Source organism: Kogia breviceps, chromosome 11 (genome assembly GCF_026419965.1).
Source record: "Kogia breviceps isolate mKogBre1 chromosome 11, mKogBre1 haplotype 1, whole genome shotgun sequence".
NCBI lineage: Eukaryota > Metazoa > Chordata > Mammalia > Artiodactyla > Physeteridae > Kogia > Kogia breviceps.
The window spans coordinates 44,761,402-44,779,136 of NC_081320.1; the positions used below are offsets into that span (position 1 = coordinate 44,761,402).

Here is a 17,735-nt window from a genome sequence, read left to right on the forward strand (position 1 = left end):
ATGAGCAGACAATTCACAAAAGACAAAAGATGAATTATCAGTAAATAATATTTTTCTAATAAAAGTTCACCATCATGATGAATCCAAGAAGTACCAATTATAAAGCAGTGAGGTGCTACAGCTTCTGCTGTCAGATTGGTAAAGATGAAAAAAAGCTACCACCTCAGGCTTGGTGACGGTATCAGAAAATGGACACACTCAGATCCTGCCAGTGGGAGTAGCAGTTAGTACAGCTTTCAGGGAGGACAGCATGGCCTTTAAGATTTTACTTATTGACTTAGCAATTCTTTTCTAATACATTGTCTAAAGAGCACATGAATATGCTTAAATATTTATTGAACGTTCAGACTTTATAAGAAAAGGTTGGAAGAGCATTCGTTAAAAACTCAATAGTGGCTATCTCTACAAGGGAAATTATGGGTAGTTTTATTTTTGTCCTTTTTTAAAAAAATTTTTTAACATCTTTATGGGAGTATAATTTTTTTAACATCTTTATTGCAGTATAATTGCTTTACAATGGTTAGTTTCTGCTTTATAACAAAATGAATCAGTTATACATATACATATGTCCCCATATCTCTTCCCTCTTGCATCTCCCTCCCTCCCACCCTCCCTATCCCACCCCTCTAGGTGGTCACAAAGCACCGAGCTGATCTCCCTTGTGCTATGCAGCTGCTTCCCACTAGCTATCTATTTTACATTTGGTAGTGTATATATGTCCATGCCACTCTCTCACTTTGTCACAGCTTACCCTTCCCCCTCTCCATATCCTCAAGTCCATTCTCTACTAGGTCTGTGTCGCTATTCCCGTCTTACCCCTAGGTTCTTCATGACCTTTTTTTTTTCTTAGATTCCATATATATGTGTTAGCATATGGTATTTGTTTTTCTCTTTCTGACTTACTTCACTTTGTATGACAATCTCTAGGTCCATCCATCTCACTACAAATAACTCAATTTCATTCCTTTTTATGGCTGAGTAATATTCCATTGTATATATGTGCCACATCTTCTTTATCCATTCATCCAATGATGGACATTTACTTAGGTTGCTTCCATGTCCTGGCTATTGTAAATAGAGCTGCAGTGAACATTTTGGTACATGTCTCTTTTTGAATTATGGTTTTCTCAGGGTATATGCCCAGTAATGGGATTGCTGGGTTGTATGGTAGTTCTATTTTTAGTTTTTAAGGAACCTCGATACTGTTCTCCATAGTTGCTGTATCAATTTACATTCCCACCAACAGTGCAAGAGGGTTTCCTTTTCTCCACACCCTCTCCAGCATTTATTGTTTGCAGATTTTTTTTTTTTTTTTTTTGTGGTACGCAGGCCTCTCACTGTTGTGGTCTCTCCCGTTGCAGAGCACAGGCTCTGGATGCACAGGTTCAGCAGCCATGGCTCACAGGCCTAGCCACTCTGCGGCATGTGGGATCTTCCCAGACCGGGGCACAAACCCATGTCCCCTGCATTGGCAGGTGGACTCTCAACCACTGCGCCACCAGGGAAGCCCTTTGCAGATTTTTTGATGATGGCCATTCTGACTGGTGTGAGATGATACCTCATTTTGATTTTCATTTCTCTAATGATTAATGATGTTGACAATTCTTTCATGTGTTTGTTGCCAATCTGTATATCTTCCTTGGAGAAATGTCTATTTAGGTCTTCTGCCCATTTTTGGATTGGGTTGTTTGTTATTTTTGATATTGAGCTGCATGAGCTGCTTGTAAATTTTGGAGATTAATCTTTTGTCAGTTGCTTCATTTGCAAATATTTTCTCCCATTCTGAGGGTTGTCTTTTCATCTTCTTTATGGTTTCCTTTGCTGTGCAAAAGCTTTTAAGTTTCATTAGGTCCCATTTGTTTATTTTTTTTTTTCCATTTCTCTAGGAGGTGGGTCAAAAAGGATCTTGCTGTGATTTATGTCTTAGAGTGTTCTGCCTATGTTTTCCTCTAAGAGTTTGATAGTGTCTGGCCTTACATTTAGGTCTTTAATCCATTTTGAGCTTATTTTTGTGTATGGTGTTAGGGAGTGTTCTAATTTCATACTTTTACATGTAGCAGTCCAGTTTTCCCAGCACCACTTATTGAAGAGACTTTCTTTTCTCCACTGTATATTCTTGCCTCCTTTATCAAAGATAAGGTGACCATATGTGCGTGAGTTTATCTCTGGGCTTTCTATCCTGTTCCATCGATCTGTATTTCTATTTTTGTGCCTGTACCATACTGTCTTGGTTACTGTAGCTTTGTAGTATAGTCTGAAGTCAGGGAGCCTGATTCCTCCAGCTCCATTTTTCTTTCTCAAGATTGCTTTGGCTATTTGGGGTCTTTTGTGTTTCCATATAAATTGTGAAATTTTTTGTTCTAGTTCTGTGAAAAATGCCAGTGGTAGTTTGATAGGGATTGCATTGAATCTGTAGATTGCTTTGGGTAGTAGAGTCATTTTCACAATGTTGATTCTTCCAATCCAAGAACATGGTATATCTCTCCATCTATTTGTATCATCTTTAATTTCTTTCATCAGTGTCTTATAATTTTCTGCATACAGGTCTTTTGTCTCCTTAGGTGGGTATATTCCTAGATATTTTATTCTTTTTGTTGCAATGGTAAATGGGAGTGTTTTCTTTATTTCACTTTCAGATTTTTCATCATTAGTGTATAGGAATACTAGAGATTTCTGTGCATTAATTTTGTATCCTTCTACTTCACCAAATTCATTGATTAGCTCTAGTAGTTTTCTGGTAGCATCTTTAGGATTCTCTATGTATAGTATCATGTCATCTGCAAACAGTGACAGCTTTACTTCTTCTTTTCCGATTTAGATTCCTTTTATTTCTTTTTCTTCTCTGATTGCTGTGGCTAAAGCTTCCAAAACTATGTTGAATAATAGTGGTGAGAGTGGGCGACCTTGTCATGTTCCTGATCTTAGTGGAAGTGGTTTCAGTTTTTCACCATTGAGGACAATGTGGGCTATGGGTTTGTCATATATGGCCTTTAGTATGTTGAGGAAGTTTCCCTCTATGCCTGTGTTCTGGAGGGTTTTTATCATAAATGGGTTTTGAATTTTGTCAAAAGCTTTCTCTGCATCTATTGAGATGATCATATGGTTTTTCTCCTTCAATTTGTTAATATGGTGTATCACATTGATTGATTTGCATATATTGAAGAATACTTGCATTCCTGGGATAAACCCCACTTGATCATGGTGTATGATCCTTTTAATGTGCTGTTGGATTCTGTTTGCTAGTATTTTGTTGAGGATTTTTGCATCTTTGTTCATCAGTGATATGGGCCTGTAGTTTTCTTTCTTTGTGACATCTTTGTCTGGTTTTGGTATCAGGGTGATGGTGGCCTCGCAGAATGAGTTTGGGAGTGTTCCTCCCTCTGCTATATTTTGGAAGAGTTTGAGAAGGATAGGTGTTAGCTCTTCTCTAAATGTTCAGTAGAATTCACCTGTGCAGCCATCTGGTCCTGGGCTTTTGTTGGAAGATTTTTAATCACAGTTTCAATTTCAGTGCTTGTGATTGGTCTGTTCATATTTTCTGTTTCTTCCTGGTTCAGTCTCAGAAGGTTTTGCATTTCTAAGAATTTGTCCATTTCTTCCAGGTTGTCCATTTTATTGGCATAGAGTTGCTTGTAGTAATCTCTCATGATCCTTTGTATTTCTGCAGTGTCAGTTGTTACTCTTCCTTTTTCATTTCTAATTCTATTGATTTGAGTCTTCTCCCTTTTTTTCTTGATGAGTCTAGCTAATGGTTTATCAGTTTTGTTTATCTTCTCAAAGAACCAGCTTTTAGTTTTATTGATCTTTGCTATCATTTCCTTCATTTCTTTTTCATTTATTTCTGATCTGATCTTTATGATTTCTTTCCTTCTGCGAACTATGGGGATTTTTTTGTTTTTCTTTCTCTAATTGCTTTAGGTGTAAGGTTAGGTTGTTTATTTGAGACGTTTCTTGTTTCTTAAGGTAGGATTGTATTGCTATAAACTTCCCTCTTAGAACTACTTTTGCTGCATCCAGTGGGTTTTGGATCATCATGTTTTCATTGTCATTTGTTTCTAGGTATTTTTTATTTCCTCTTTGATTTCTTAAGTGATCTCTTGGTTATTAAGTAGTGTGCTGTTTAGCTTCCATTTGTTTGTATTTTTTACAGATTTTTTCCTGTAATTGATATGTAGTCTCATAGCATTGTGGTCAGAAAAGGTACTTGATATGATTTCAATTTTATTAAATTTACCAAGGCTTGATTTGTGACCCAAGATATGATCTATCCTGGAGAATGTCCCATGCACACTTGAGAACAATGTATATTCTGTTGTTTTTGGATGGAATATTCTATAAATATCAATTAAGTCCATCTTGTTTAATGTATCATTTAAAGCTTGTGTTTCCTTATTTATTTTCATTTTGGATCATCTGTCCATTGGTGAAAGTGGGGTGTTAAAGTCCCCTAGTATAATTGTGTTACTGTTGATATCCCCTTTTATGGCTGTTAGTATTTGCCTTATGTATTGAGGTGCTCCTATGTTGGGTGCGTAAATATTTACAATTGTTATATCTTCTTCTTGGATTGATCCCTTGATCATTATGTAGTGTCCTTCTTTGTCTCTTGTAATAGTCTTTATTTTAAAGTCTCTTTTGTCTGATATGAGAATTGGTACTCCAGCTTTCTTTTGATTTCCATTTTCATGGAATATCTTTTTCCATCCCCTCACTTTCAGTCTGTATGTGTCCCTAGGTCTGAAGTGGGTCTCTTGTTGACAGTGTATATATGGGTCTTGTTTTTGTATCCATTCAGCCAGTGTATGTCTTTTGGTTGGAGCATTTAATCTATTTGCATTTAAGGTAATTATCGATATGTATGTTCCTATAACCATTTTCTTAATTGTTTGGGGTTTGTTATTGTAGGTCTTTTCCTTCTCTTGTGTTTCCTGCCTAGAGAAGTTCCTTTAGCATTTGTTATAAAACTGGTTTGGTAGTGCTGAATTCTCTTAGCTTTTGCTTGTCTGTAAAGTTAGGTCCTTGTTAAACATTTCTTGTATTTTCTCTATTCTATTTCCAGGATTTTGGATCATCTTTACTATCATTATTCTGAATTATTTTTCAGGTAGACTGCCTATTTCCTCTTCATTTGTTACGTCTGGTGGGTTTTTGCCTTAACTCCTTCACCTGCTGTGTGCTTTTCTGTCTTCTCATTTTGCTTAACCTACTGTGTTAGGGGTCTCCTTTTCACAGGCTGCAGGTTTGTAGTTCCCGTTGTTTTCGGTGTTTGTCCCCAGTGGCTAAGGTTGGTTCAGTGGGTTGTGTAGGCTTTCTGGTGGAGGGGACTAGTGCCTGTGTTCTGGTGGATGAGGCTGGATCTTGTCTTTCTGGTGGGCAGGTCCACATCTGGTGGTGTGTTTTGGGGTGTCTGTGGCCTTATTATGATTTTAGGCAGCCTCTCTGCTAATGGATGGGGTTGTGTTCCTGTGTTGCTTGTTGTTTGGCGTAGCGTGTCCAGCACTGTAGCTTGCTGGTTGTTGAGTGAAACTGGGTCTTGGTATTGAGATGGAGATCTCTGGGAGATTTTCGCCATTTGATATTACATGGAGCTGGGAGGTCTCTTGTGGACCAGTGTCCTGAACTTGGCTCTCCCATCTCAGAGGCACAGCCCTGATGCCTGGCTGGAGCACCAAGAGCCTTTCATCCACACGGCTTAGAATAAAAGCGAGAAAAAAACAGAGAAAGAAAGAGATAAAAGAAAAGAAAAGAAAGTTATTAAAATAAAAAATAATTATTAAAAAAAATTTTTTTTAAGTTAAAAAAAAAAAAAAGACAGAACCCTAGGACAAATGGTAAAAGCAAAGCTATACAAAGTCACACACAGAAGCATACACATACACACTCACAAAAAGAGAAAAAGGGAAAAAATATATATATATCTTTGCTCCCAAAGTCCACCTCCTCAATTTGGGATGATTCATTGTCTCTTCAGGTATTCCAAAGATGCAGGGTACATCAAGTTGATTGTGGAGCTTTAATCCGCTGCTCCTGAGGCTGCTGGAAGAGATTTCCCTTTCTCTTATTTGTTCGCGTGGCTTCCGGGGTTCAGCTTTGGATTTGGACCCGCCTCTGCGTGTAGGTCACCTGAGGGCGTCTGTTCTTCGCTCATACAGGACGGGGTTAAGGAAGCAGCTGATTCGAGGGCTCTGGCTCACTCAGGCCGGGGGAAGGGAGGGGTACGGATGCGGGGCGAGCCTGCGGCGGCAGAGGCCAGCATGACGTTGCACCAGCCTGAGGCGCGCCGTGCGTTCTCCTGGGAAGTTGTCCCTGGATCCCGGGACCCTGGCAGTGGCGGGCTGCAGAGGCTCCTGGGAGGGGAGGTGTGGAGAGTGACCTGTGCTCGCACACAGGCTTCTTGGTGGCTGCAGCAGCAGCCTTAGCGTCTCATGCCCGTCTCTGGGGTCCGCGCTGATAGCCGCAGCTCCCGCCCGTCTCTGGAGCTCCTTTAAGCAGCGCTCTTAATCCCCTCTCCTCGCTCACCAGGAAACAAAGAGGCAAGAAAAAGTCTCTTGCCTCTTTGGCAGCTCCAGACTTTTTTCCGGACTCCCTCCCGGCTAGCCATGGTGCACTAGTCCCTTTAGGCTGTGTTCACGTTGCCAACCCCAGTCCTCTCCCTGGGATCTGACCTCCGAAGCCCGAGCCTCAGCTCCCAGCGCCCCCACCCCCCACCCCGGTCCCGGCGGGTGAACAGATAAGCCTCTCGGGCTGGTGCGTGCTGGTCAGCACCGAACTTCTGTGCGGGAATCTCTCCGCACCCCTGTGGCTGCGCTCTCCTCCATGGCTCCAAAGCTTCCCCGGAAGTCCGCCACCCGCAGTCTTCACCCGTGAAGGGGCTTCCTAGTGTGTGGAAACCTTTCCTCCTTCACAGCTCCCTCCCACTGGTGCAGGTCCCGTCCCTATTCTTTTGTCTCTGTTTTTTCTTTTTTCTTTTGCCCTACCCAGGTACATGGGGAGTTTCTTGGCTTTTGGGAAGTCTGAGGTCTTCTGCCAGCGTTCAGTAGGTGTTCTGTGGGAGCTGTTCCACATGTAGATGTACTTCTGATGTATTTGTGGGGAGGAAGGTGATCTCCGTGTCTCACTTTTCTGCCATCTTGAAGCTCTTCCTACTTTTATCCTTTAGCTTATCTGTATTTCCCAGATTTTATACAATAAACATGTATTATTTTTACACTAAGGTAGAAAACAATTGTGGTTTGTTCTTTTCTCAAATGAGGAGCAAGCTTTGATATTCCCCCACCTCGTCACCATGTTCTCCTGGCCACTCATGTCTGGGCTGAGTTTGCACGTTGAACAGCTCTCTGCATTTCCCAAAACCTGTCACCTTGAGGCCACTCATTTTAGCTCCTGCCCATGTCACTGAGGAGCCCTCCAGGTGTTCTTCCTTGCCATTAGTACCAGTTCAGAGTTCCAGTGTCATCACTAAGCAGTCCATCTTCTAAGCCGCCAGTTCGTACTTCCTGTTTTTCCGCTCACACTGGATGATTGAACTTTTAGAGGTGGACAGCACCTTTACATTTATCTTCATTTTATCAGTAAGAAAACTTAGATCCAGAGAGAAACAGTGATTTGCCCAAAGTGCCACATAGACTTAATGCAGAACCCAGGTCCCCTGGCTCTCAGTACCTTTTCTTCCTCTACTAGACCAAGCTGCCTCCACCTCCCACTTCACTTTATTCAAGGAATTCTGCTTATTATGTTCTCATACCAAGGCATTTGAGTAAAATCTAGAACTTCACCTGCCTTCACTACTGTAGTCTCAAGCATCTGTGGCTGGCTGACCTATCTAGTCCTCTTACTTAAAGGAGATGTTAATCCTCTTTTATGGGCTAAGTACTTCAATTTATATGCACATGTACACACATTAATTCTGATAAATATGCCCATTTAATCCTAAAAGCCCTTTAAAGTAGTTGCTTTCCTCTGTTTACAGGTGAGAAACTGATGCTTAGAAAAGTTAGGTAACTTAACTAACTTAAACTCAGGCCCTTTGACTCTTTCATGTTGCTTATTCATTTGGGAGGATTTTTCAGACTCCAAATGAAAATGTATAGCATCACAATAAAAGATTAAATGTTTCTCAGGAGGATTAAATCATTGCAAAATACAATTTATGAATTATTTCTGGTTTTCGTTCGTCTGTCACTCTGTATAATTGAGAATTAGTGTGTGTCTTTGTACATTTCAGGTATGAACTGTCTTAGAAGATATGTTTTGTTTTTGCATCCAGAGAAGCCATTTCCCATGATTCAAGTAAAATTTTAAAAGTCTTTGTTCATTAGATAGCAACAAGTATCGTCATATGTGTAGAACTTGATCAAGGTTTTGGATCGTAAAGAACACTTCCTGCATAGTTTCCTAAATTCACCGCCTCTTCTCTGCTTTTTCCCACCCTGGCATCATGATACATGGCCTCAGAGAGTTTTTATAAAAATTTGAGAGAGAGGCCAGAATTCATAAAAGGAAGGATATCAAAGCCAGACCTTGATGCACCTGGGAGGCCTCCAGGCTATGATTTAGAGACTGTCAGCCTCCTGTACCTCCCATTATAATTTTTCCCTCCCATTACAATCTGTCCTCACATTCTTCATTTACAGTGACCAAAAATGACCAGTAATAGCTTAAAATGTATCTTCTAAGAGTCTGTACACTTTAAAGTAATCAAAGCCTTAGTTAGGGCTTCCCTAGTGGCTCAGTGGTTGAGAATCCGCCTGCCGATGCAGGGGACACGGGTTCGTGCCCCGGTCCGGGAAGATCCCACATGCTGCGGAGCGGCTGGGCCCGTGAGCCATGGCCACTGAGCCTGTGCGTCCGGAGCCTGTGCTCCTCAATGGGAGAGGCCACAACAGTGAGAGGCCCACGTACCACAAAAAAAAAAAAAAGCCTTAGTTAAACCAGGAGATTGGATCTCTATACATAAAGCTCTGGGTTCTAGTCCTAGCTAGCTCTGTGGCTTACTTGCTGTAAGATCTTAGGCAAGTTACTTCACCTCTCTGGAGCTGTTTCCTCACCTGCAGATGAGAAGGCTAATTGGATAAGATCTGAAGTTCCTTCCAGTGTTAACGTATCTTTTATAACTTGACCATTGTGCGTGGGACCATGTCTGTGTGAAAACACTTTCTCCTCTGGTTATGGAGCTAAGTAGACCCTGTAGACAGAATGTGGAGGAAACGTTGAAGTCAAGTCCAGGCTCTACCATTGTCCCATCTGTGACTTTGGGCAAGTCACGCATTCTCACGTTTTCTGATGTCCACTCTCAACTGTATCAGTATTACCAAACCCAGGTTTTTTTGTGAATAATGAATGAAAATGTTTGACATTGAACTCTGCCAATGCAAGTGACAACCATTGTTATAATAGCACCTGGGGGTCAGTACTGAGTAACCGACAGCCGCAAGAGCCCCGGGAGTGAAAGAAACCATTTTTGCACAGGCTGCCGACGTGACTTATGCAGCAGTCCTGGACTCTCACTCCTGGTTTTCTGCCTGATGTTACTCTGACCCCTGCTCCTCCCTCCCACAGTTCCAAGATTTGAATATTCCTAAGCAGCAGTGACCATCCAGATTATCTGTGTGACCAGCCTGTTCCTTCGAGGTTTGGTCAGAAAAGAATGTGGCAGTTTACCCCATCCCCACCCCGTTCCATCTTACGATGCAACACAGGAATGCATGCATGCACACACGTACCCTCATGCTTTTTGCTAATGGCTAATTTAAAAAATTAGATTCTTGTTGAAGGACCTTCTTTTTTGCCATTGATCCCCTGTTCTTCCCACCTCCCCAGTGAAGCCAAAAGACAGAGATTTGACAGAGGATGAGAAGGAACTGGGGACACAGAAATTAAGAAGACACCTTCCCTGCCTTCAGGGCTGCAGGAGAAGCGAAAGCAGAGTGTTCCAGAAAGTTCCTAATGTGGCAGGGAGGATGGAGAAGGCTTAGAGATGATGTTTGAGTGACTAATACAAAAAGGTTAGGGGGAGGTGGCTGTATTTTACAGATAAGGAGATCTGTTTCAGGAACTGCCCCAGGGTCACACCCAGTCACTGGAGAGGCCAAGACAAACTGCTGTATGAAAAACAAGTAATGTTGGAGCCTTTACTTTTTATCCAGTGCTTCACAAGATTGCAAATATCTGAGTGCTAAAAGTGATAGAAGACCATTACTTTTTTGTTTTTTTAAGTAAAAGAACCTTTCCGGGTCCAGGGAATAAAACAAAAGCTAGTGTTCAGAATAATGAAAAATCAGACTTTTGGGGAAAACCATCTTACTTTTGCCAGTATGCTGAAAATTGTCCAAGATATTTTAAATATCTTTTCTTATAATGTCATATACAGTTCAAGATTAGTGCTGATGTTATTACACTTGTATACTTGGTTAGAACCCTGTTTTTTTTCCCCTGCTGATGAGAGGCTGCTTTCTTCCTTCTTTCCTTCCTTCAATATAAATTAGGTATAAATGAGATATGTAGCATATTGGTATTTAATTCAAAGATAGCCGCATGTTATACATTTCAAAGATGATAAATTGGTTTCACGTATAAAAATGGCTTTTTCTGCAGTATGTTAATTGTACCAAAGCAAATTATCTTGCCAAGACGCTAAAATCCATTATTTTGTTTCATCTGTGTAGTTATAGATCACCTAAATTACAGATCACCTAAAATTTGGTTTCTATCCCTCAGTGAATATCAATTTCATCTTTGCTTATCTTGATTCCTGATAGCCTAGAAGAATACAGATTCATTAAAATGTTATATACACATACTTGAACTTTGCATTTCTTTTTCTCAGACATTTTAATTCTAGCTTTATCTTAAAGGCAGCTTATTTTTGTGATAGAAAGAACGTTGTTAACAGGCCTTTAACTGGGCAAATTATAGAAGTTATGTGGTCTCAGTCTCTTTGTAAGTAAAAGGAAGTAGGAGCTCTTAATTCCCTTCTTTCTGTAAGAGACTATGATTCATTATTTTGTGTCAAGTTAATGCTCTGCTTTTTTTAAAAATTGCTTGAGAAACTTTATTTTAATGCTCTACTTTTAATAGGTTACAGGTAGAGAGTTGTTGATGGATCAGGCTAAAGAGTTGTCTTGGAAAGATCCTTAACGTGTCCATGTTATCACACATTAAGTTATCAGGTGTGACAAATCTGGTGGCTTCTCATGTCCTTTTGTTGTTTTAGCCAAAAGACATCAAAAGTAATCCATCTGCAGGCTTACGTGAATTTTGTGAGATTTGACAGTTTAATAATAAGAGTATACCAGGGGTGTCACAAGCTCTCGGTTGGCAGACAATAAATGATTGTTAAAGTTAACTTAGGTGTGGTTTCATTGCTTCTCTTGGTGAGTTATAAACCATTTCTAAATGCAAGACAAAAAGAGAGATTCAAAAAGACTTATACGCATATGTTTATGGCAGCTTTATTTTTAATAGCTAAAAGCTGGAAATAACCAAATATCCGTCAGCTGATGAATGAGTCAACAAAATGTGGTCCATTCATACAGTGAAACACTACTCAGCAATAAAACAAACTACTGATGTATGCCACAACATGGAGGAATCTCAGGAACGTTATGCTAAATGAAGGACATCAGAAAAGACTACATACTATGTAGGAAATGGTAGAAAAAGCAAAGCTATAAGGACAGAAAGCAGATCAGTTGCTGCCAGCGTCTGGGGGTAAGAGGAAGGCATTGGCTAGAGAGGGGCACAAGGGTCCTTTTTGGGGTGATGGAAATGTTCTACCTCATTATTTCAGTGGTGCTTATGTGTACATTTGTCAAAATACATCAGATTGTACACTTAAAATTGGTGGCTTTTATTCTGCGTAAATTATACCACAAATTTAAAAATAAACTTAGGGCAGCATCTTGAATGCCTTACAAAGTGACTATTTCATTTGGGGAAATAATCATTTTAAAACTTTGAGAGCCTATTTTTAACAAGATACTAGCAGTATTTGTTTTTGTGCTGAATCTATGTAAAATTTTGACCCCTAAAATGTGTTTGTATAGAAAATGATAAATGATCGGCTTACTTGAATATCTCATTGCATTTTTGCTTTCTCTTTACTTCTCTGCCCAACCTAGAAAAACTAATCGAGGGACTCAAATCTCCTGACACTTCTCTTCTGCTCCCTGACCTCTTGCCTATGACAGATCCTTTTGGTAGCACTTCTGATGCTGTAATTGGTAAAGTCATCATCTCTGTTTCTTCAGTCATGCATGATATGTGTGTCTGTTTCAAAAATGGCAACTAATTGGTTAACAGATCCCTACTGAGTAGCCCTGCTGAGGAGCGGAAATGCCACGAAGCCTCCTGGTGTTGAAGTGATGCCTTGTGCTAACCCAGAAGCCAGGGCTGTTTAATCTCCCTTGTTATCGACCCAAACGAAGTGTTATCTCTGCCTTTCAGCAGCACAGCACTGTTATTTATTCTTGAAACACTGAGATTTCTAGAGTGAATTTCTTGTGAACTAGGGGGAATGTGGAAAAATTCACATTTCGTTACAAAAGCTTCATGAAAAAAGTTGGTTTCCAGGTGGACTTCACCTTTAGCAGATTCTTCTTTAGAAGGCCTCTGTTTGTGCCAAGTGTCAGTAACTGAGAAAACATTTACCCCATATTGAGGCCCTATGAGTAGAATCCAGGGCACGGGCTTGATCTGCTTGCTTTTACATTTTCTTGTGCTCCAGTCTCAAGGCAGGCAAGACCTATAAAACGTCCAGGGCCCCTGTACTACAGGAACACAAAGTCCTAGAACTCAGAAATGCCATGAACCTTCAGAGAGATGTTCCTCCAGCTGGGGCATGTCACATGGTAAAGAATACCTCCAGCTACCGCATGGCATGGGATTTGAGGTGGACTAGTGGCCTTTGCAAGGCACAGAGTATGTTTGCCCCCAAGTTTATCCCTTAAGAAAAGCACAATTACCAGAAGACATTAAGGCGCCTTTGAGCCTATGTCTTCTGACACGTAAGAGGTCTGCTTGAATAGCTCGCATTCAGCATTTATCTGTAAAAACTGAGAATCACCAAGACTAGCCACCGTGGTTAACCTTGCACGTGCCCGCTCTGTCAGTGAAGCCCAGACACTCGAAGCAGCAGAAAGAAAGCAACTTACTGTGCTTTCCATCTTACCTGAGATGGGCATTTTAGAGACATGCAGAAGAAAGCCTTCACAGAATCATCCCAGGAACCTTTTGATTACCTTTCCCTTACCCTTTCCTCTCCTCTCTTAATGCTCTGTTACAAAAGAAAAAGCTGATGTTGCTGTTGAGAGTCTGATACCAGGACTGGAGCCCCCGGTGGCCCAGCGCCTCCCATCTCAGACGGAATCTGTGACCTCAAACCGCACAGGTCAGTCAGGAGTCTCTGGGGCTGCAGGAACTGGTCAGTTCGGGGAGCCCTGTGAGTCAGGCTTTCCACCTGCAGCAGATGGTCCTGGGCTTATTTCACTGCCTGGTTAGTTCCTCCTGGAATGGATGCTCTGCATCATTACAGCCCCAGCTTTAGATGTTGAGCGATGTGTTTCCTCACTAAAGAATAGAGTATCTTTTTGGAGCCACGTTCTCTGTAGAGTGATCCCTGGGCTTTCTTTGGTTTCAGTCTGTCCTTATTGAAGATTTTTGTCACTGGTGGCGGGTTCCCTCTACTTCCTTAATTAAAGAACTCTGCTGAGTTGTAAGGATGCCCTTAACTCCTCCTGGGTAGTAAGCAGTCTTCCAGATCTAACAATGTCAGTGATGTCCATGGAGGTTCGTGTTATGTATGTTAATATTCTATTCCCAGCACAGAGCTTTAATCACATCTAGGTGATTTGCTATTAAATTGTAGGCAAAGTTGAAATCTTCCCTGGATCCATTCCCTAACTACAATTCCTTAAATACAGATTTGATAACCTTCATTTTTATTGAGTCCATATTTACCTTGATAAAAGTGTCCACTTTGCTCACTTGGAACAGAAACAATTAGAAGTCTAGGAACTATGAGAATAAACTCATCCAGGTTAAAAAAAAATTGACACAGAAGACAGTATGGTTGTTTTTCCTTGTGCTTACTTGGCTGTTTTCTCCTAGAAAACTCTCCCAGAAAACAATTTGTGTGTTGAAATACTTGAACTCTGAATTTAATCGTCCTTCTCTTCCGTAACTAAAAGCAAAATCATGTGTTCAAAGGAGCAATTCAGATTTAAAGAATAAGAGACAAGATCATTCTATTTTGAATGGGGATTGGGTTGAGTTCTAAAAAAGTACTGCCTAATCATGCCATATTCTCCTAATAATAAGCCAGGGACAACCCCCTTCTTGTCAGCTTGGATACCTCATCTTATAGCAACTTTTTTCAATGAATGTTTAGGGAAAGTTTAAGTGAAACTCTTTAGTTGCAAAGTCCTTTTTCCCTAATGGCATTTGCTGAGAACTGAGTTGCCAAAGTTTTATTGGCGTCCAAACCATTTACTTGCTTAACCAGCAACCGCTGAGCAAAAAAATTCTTCCACATTTATATATATATATATATCTGTTAAGAGAAGTTTAGAAATACATGTTTCTATAGATGAAAATCCAGAGTGCTTAACGGGTTTCTTTTGGTTTTCTTTCTCCCGCCTTGACTTGTATGTATAATGTATTGGGTTGGCCAAAAAGTTCGTTCGGGGTTTTGCACTCTCTTACGGGTTTTGACCAACCCAATAAATGGAATAACTTAAAGGCTAAGACCTAACCTCGTGATATTGTTGTGTGTGCCATTTAATGCCCTCACTGACCTGGGATGCTGTTAATCTGGACTCAGATTCTCTCACCGGGGAAGATTCCCTGATTGATTGCTCTCTGCTTTCTAACCCTACTACTGACCTTCTGGAAGAATTTGCCCCCATAGCGATCTCTGCTCCGGCCCATAAAGGTAAATGCTTTCCTCTTCTTGGGCCCACATGTATGCTTAGAGGAGAAGAACTGAACAACTCCTGAGAATTTTCCTTGACAAAAGTCTTTGCTAGAGAAGTTTTTTAACCACCTCCTTGAGTGGAAAACTTGAGTTTGTACTCTTAGCCCCTGTGTTAAAGTTCCTCTCAGTAAGAATATTTAATAAGGCTGGGACAACAGACTGTGGAGATGTTGCTTTCTGGCAGTCACCTGGAATGCAGATATTCCATGCTTTCTATTAAAGACAGAGCTACATACCTTTGCAGTCAGCTCAGGGTTGAGTTGACTGTCCACCATCTGACTATAATTAGGTACCTGTTGGCCTTAGAACTTAAAACTGTTTCATTAAATCAGATGTAAAGTTTTTTGATAGTGATTACTACAATAAAGAAAAAAGCATTGTTCTTCAAAAGTCAGTCCTCAAAGATGGAACTCGTAAAAGTTTTGAATTTTAGTTAACCTTTGAGTCATGATTATTACTGGGTTTCTCTTTCTAATCTACTGTTTCCATTTCTTAGTCTTGGGTTAATACTGGTTTGGAATTCTGAGGGACAGAGGTAGCTTGAATTGAGCTCTATTCAGTGAGTAGTTCGTGAGAGTGACAGGCACCATGCCTGGCTTACTGTACGCAGGCATTCACTAAACTTTCTGTGCTTAGATAGTGAACGTGGTTTTCTGGAAGGAGCAAATACATATTAAAGGAACAGCTTGTAGGTCCTTTCTGAAGGAAATTTAGGAAGGAGACCTCCCTGAGATGACTAAAAAATTATCAGCCTTTGGTTTGCAATGGTAATAGCTGAGTTTTTGTTTTGACCCTTAATAGCATTAAAATGACTATGTTTTTATAGAGCGTGTAGAGAGAAGTTACCTATTTAGCCAATTATGTTTAACGGAGTATGTCTGCAGCAATGCGTAATTACAGAGAAACTTCACTTGCAAAATAGTTGCTCAGCTAGCACTTGCTTGTAGAATGGAGAACTTCTAGCAAACTTCAGCTTGAAATCTCAGTGCATGTGATCTTGTGCCCCAACATTACAGGGGCATCAGTGTTTGAATGTCTTTTTTCCCAATCACAGGGCAGTGAGTTCTTTCAGAAGTATTCTGTTTGCCTTGTATACACTGGTTACTTCTTAAAGGGTGACTGATTATCTCCACCCTGCCCTTGGTTTTTGAGTGTTTCTGAATATTGTTAGTCCGGCCTCTGTTTGCTCAATAAAGAAGATAAATTACTAAATCCCGTGCCTTTGTGAATTACTGACGGTGAAGAGATATTTCACAATAACTACATTTAATGGCCTTGTAAAGGTAGGGAGAATTATAACCCTTCTCCCTTCTCATTTATGAAAGTCTTAACACGGCCAGCTCTGAAGCATTATTTTCTATTTCCTCAAGTTTTCCAGCTTTACTACTTTTATTTCAACTCAGGAAAATAAGCATTTTCATCTTTAAAAACAACAGTGATTGTACAGTTGGGAACTGTGTGCCTCTTATGTATTCTCTCATTTGCTAATCTCTACCTCTGTTGTTTCTGCTTGTGTACTTGCATTCTGTATTAAGCTGCAGAAGATAGTAATCTCATCTCAGGTTTTGATGTCCCTGAGGGCTCGGACAAGGTGGCAGAAGATGAGTTTGACCCTATTCCTGTATTGATAACCAAAAACCCACAAGGTAAGAAAGAGAGGATGGGGAAAAGAGAAGAGTTTGACATCCACTCTCTTCAAAATAGTAATGTATCTAATCTACAAGGGGAGGGGAAAAAGCATCAACATTTAATGGAGGAAATTGGGGGTAATAACAATCATTGTGGGCTGGACCAGTTTAGATAGATGAAGACACAGGTAAAGGTACTAATATAGGTATCTTAAAGCATGACCATGGTGTTTATTTAGAGAGAAGAAAAGTAATATTTGACTAAAAGTAATAGTTTGACTAAAAGCTGGTTTTTACAAAGTATCAAGCTAAAAATAAAGTGATCTTCAGTCAATGGAAACCTGAAAATATATATTTTTTAAAAAAACAATGCACAGGATATTTCTTATCATGATTAGAACAATCTGTAATAAATATTCTTCCCAAAGAGATTAACAATGGTACTTTGATATCATTTGCATCTTTTGGACATTTGTGGAGCATCCTTTTTCTTCTTTGTTGGATTAAAATCATTTGACCATGCCATAAAACACTGAATTGCCCTAAGACCATATATATATATATTTACACGTATACACACACATAGGTGTTATTTACATTTATTTATTTTCTACACTCAAAAACCCAAGGCTGTTTTTTTTTTTTTTAACATCTTTATTGGAGTGTAATTACTTTACAATGTTGTTTTAGTTACTGCTGTATAACAAAGTGAATCAGCTATACTTATACACATATTCCTATATCCCCTCCCTCTTGCATCTCCCTCCCACCCTCCCTATCCCACCCCCCATCTATATATTTTTAAAGCATGTTTTTATTACAGTAGTCTTAATAACTAATTCCTCCCCAAATCAAAAATTACTGATTTTTACTTTACAGGGAAATGAGTTGATGTTATCAGGAAGTTAGTGTACAGCCAGCAGTTCTCAGGCAAAATAAATATTCATTTGAAAATAGCATCCTCTCTGCAAGGTCTCCTGCCTACAGTAGGGTATGCACACAGTGCTTGAACGTTTGGTGGGAGGTGGTGGATCGCTAATTTATATGTTTAAAACTTTACATGTAAGAGTTCTCAAAATGTAAATAGTTGTTTCTCTAGAGTGTTTTGTTTTGTTTTGTTTCTCCTTTGCTTGTTC

The 17,735-nt window shown here is 40.1% G+C and overlaps 1 protein-coding gene across 21 annotated transcripts in view; it reads left to right on the forward strand.

Annotated features, from left to right (window-relative positions):
- AAK1 (AP2 associated kinase 1) overlaps nucleotides 1–17,735 on the forward strand; it is a 164,837-nt gene that overhangs the window by 136,486 nt on the left and 10,616 nt on the right. For 15 of the 21 annotated variants that reach the window (XM_059079778.2, XM_059079780.2, XM_067007465.1 and 12 more), the window contains 4 exons: nucleotides 12,120–12,221; nucleotides 13,286–13,387; nucleotides 14,819–14,929; nucleotides 16,507–16,617. The exons of 2 other annotated variants lie outside the window; for them this stretch is intronic. In XM_059079778.2, coding sequence (XP_058935761.1) covers nucleotides 12,120–12,221; nucleotides 13,286–13,387; nucleotides 14,819–14,929; nucleotides 16,507–16,617 — 426 coding nt within the window. The remainder of the gene's footprint in view (nucleotides 1–12,119; nucleotides 12,222–13,285; nucleotides 13,388–14,818; nucleotides 14,930–16,506; nucleotides 16,618–17,735) is intronic. 4 more of the 21 variants (XM_059079783.2, XM_067007467.1, XM_059079785.2 and 1 more) reach the window with 2 other exon arrangements.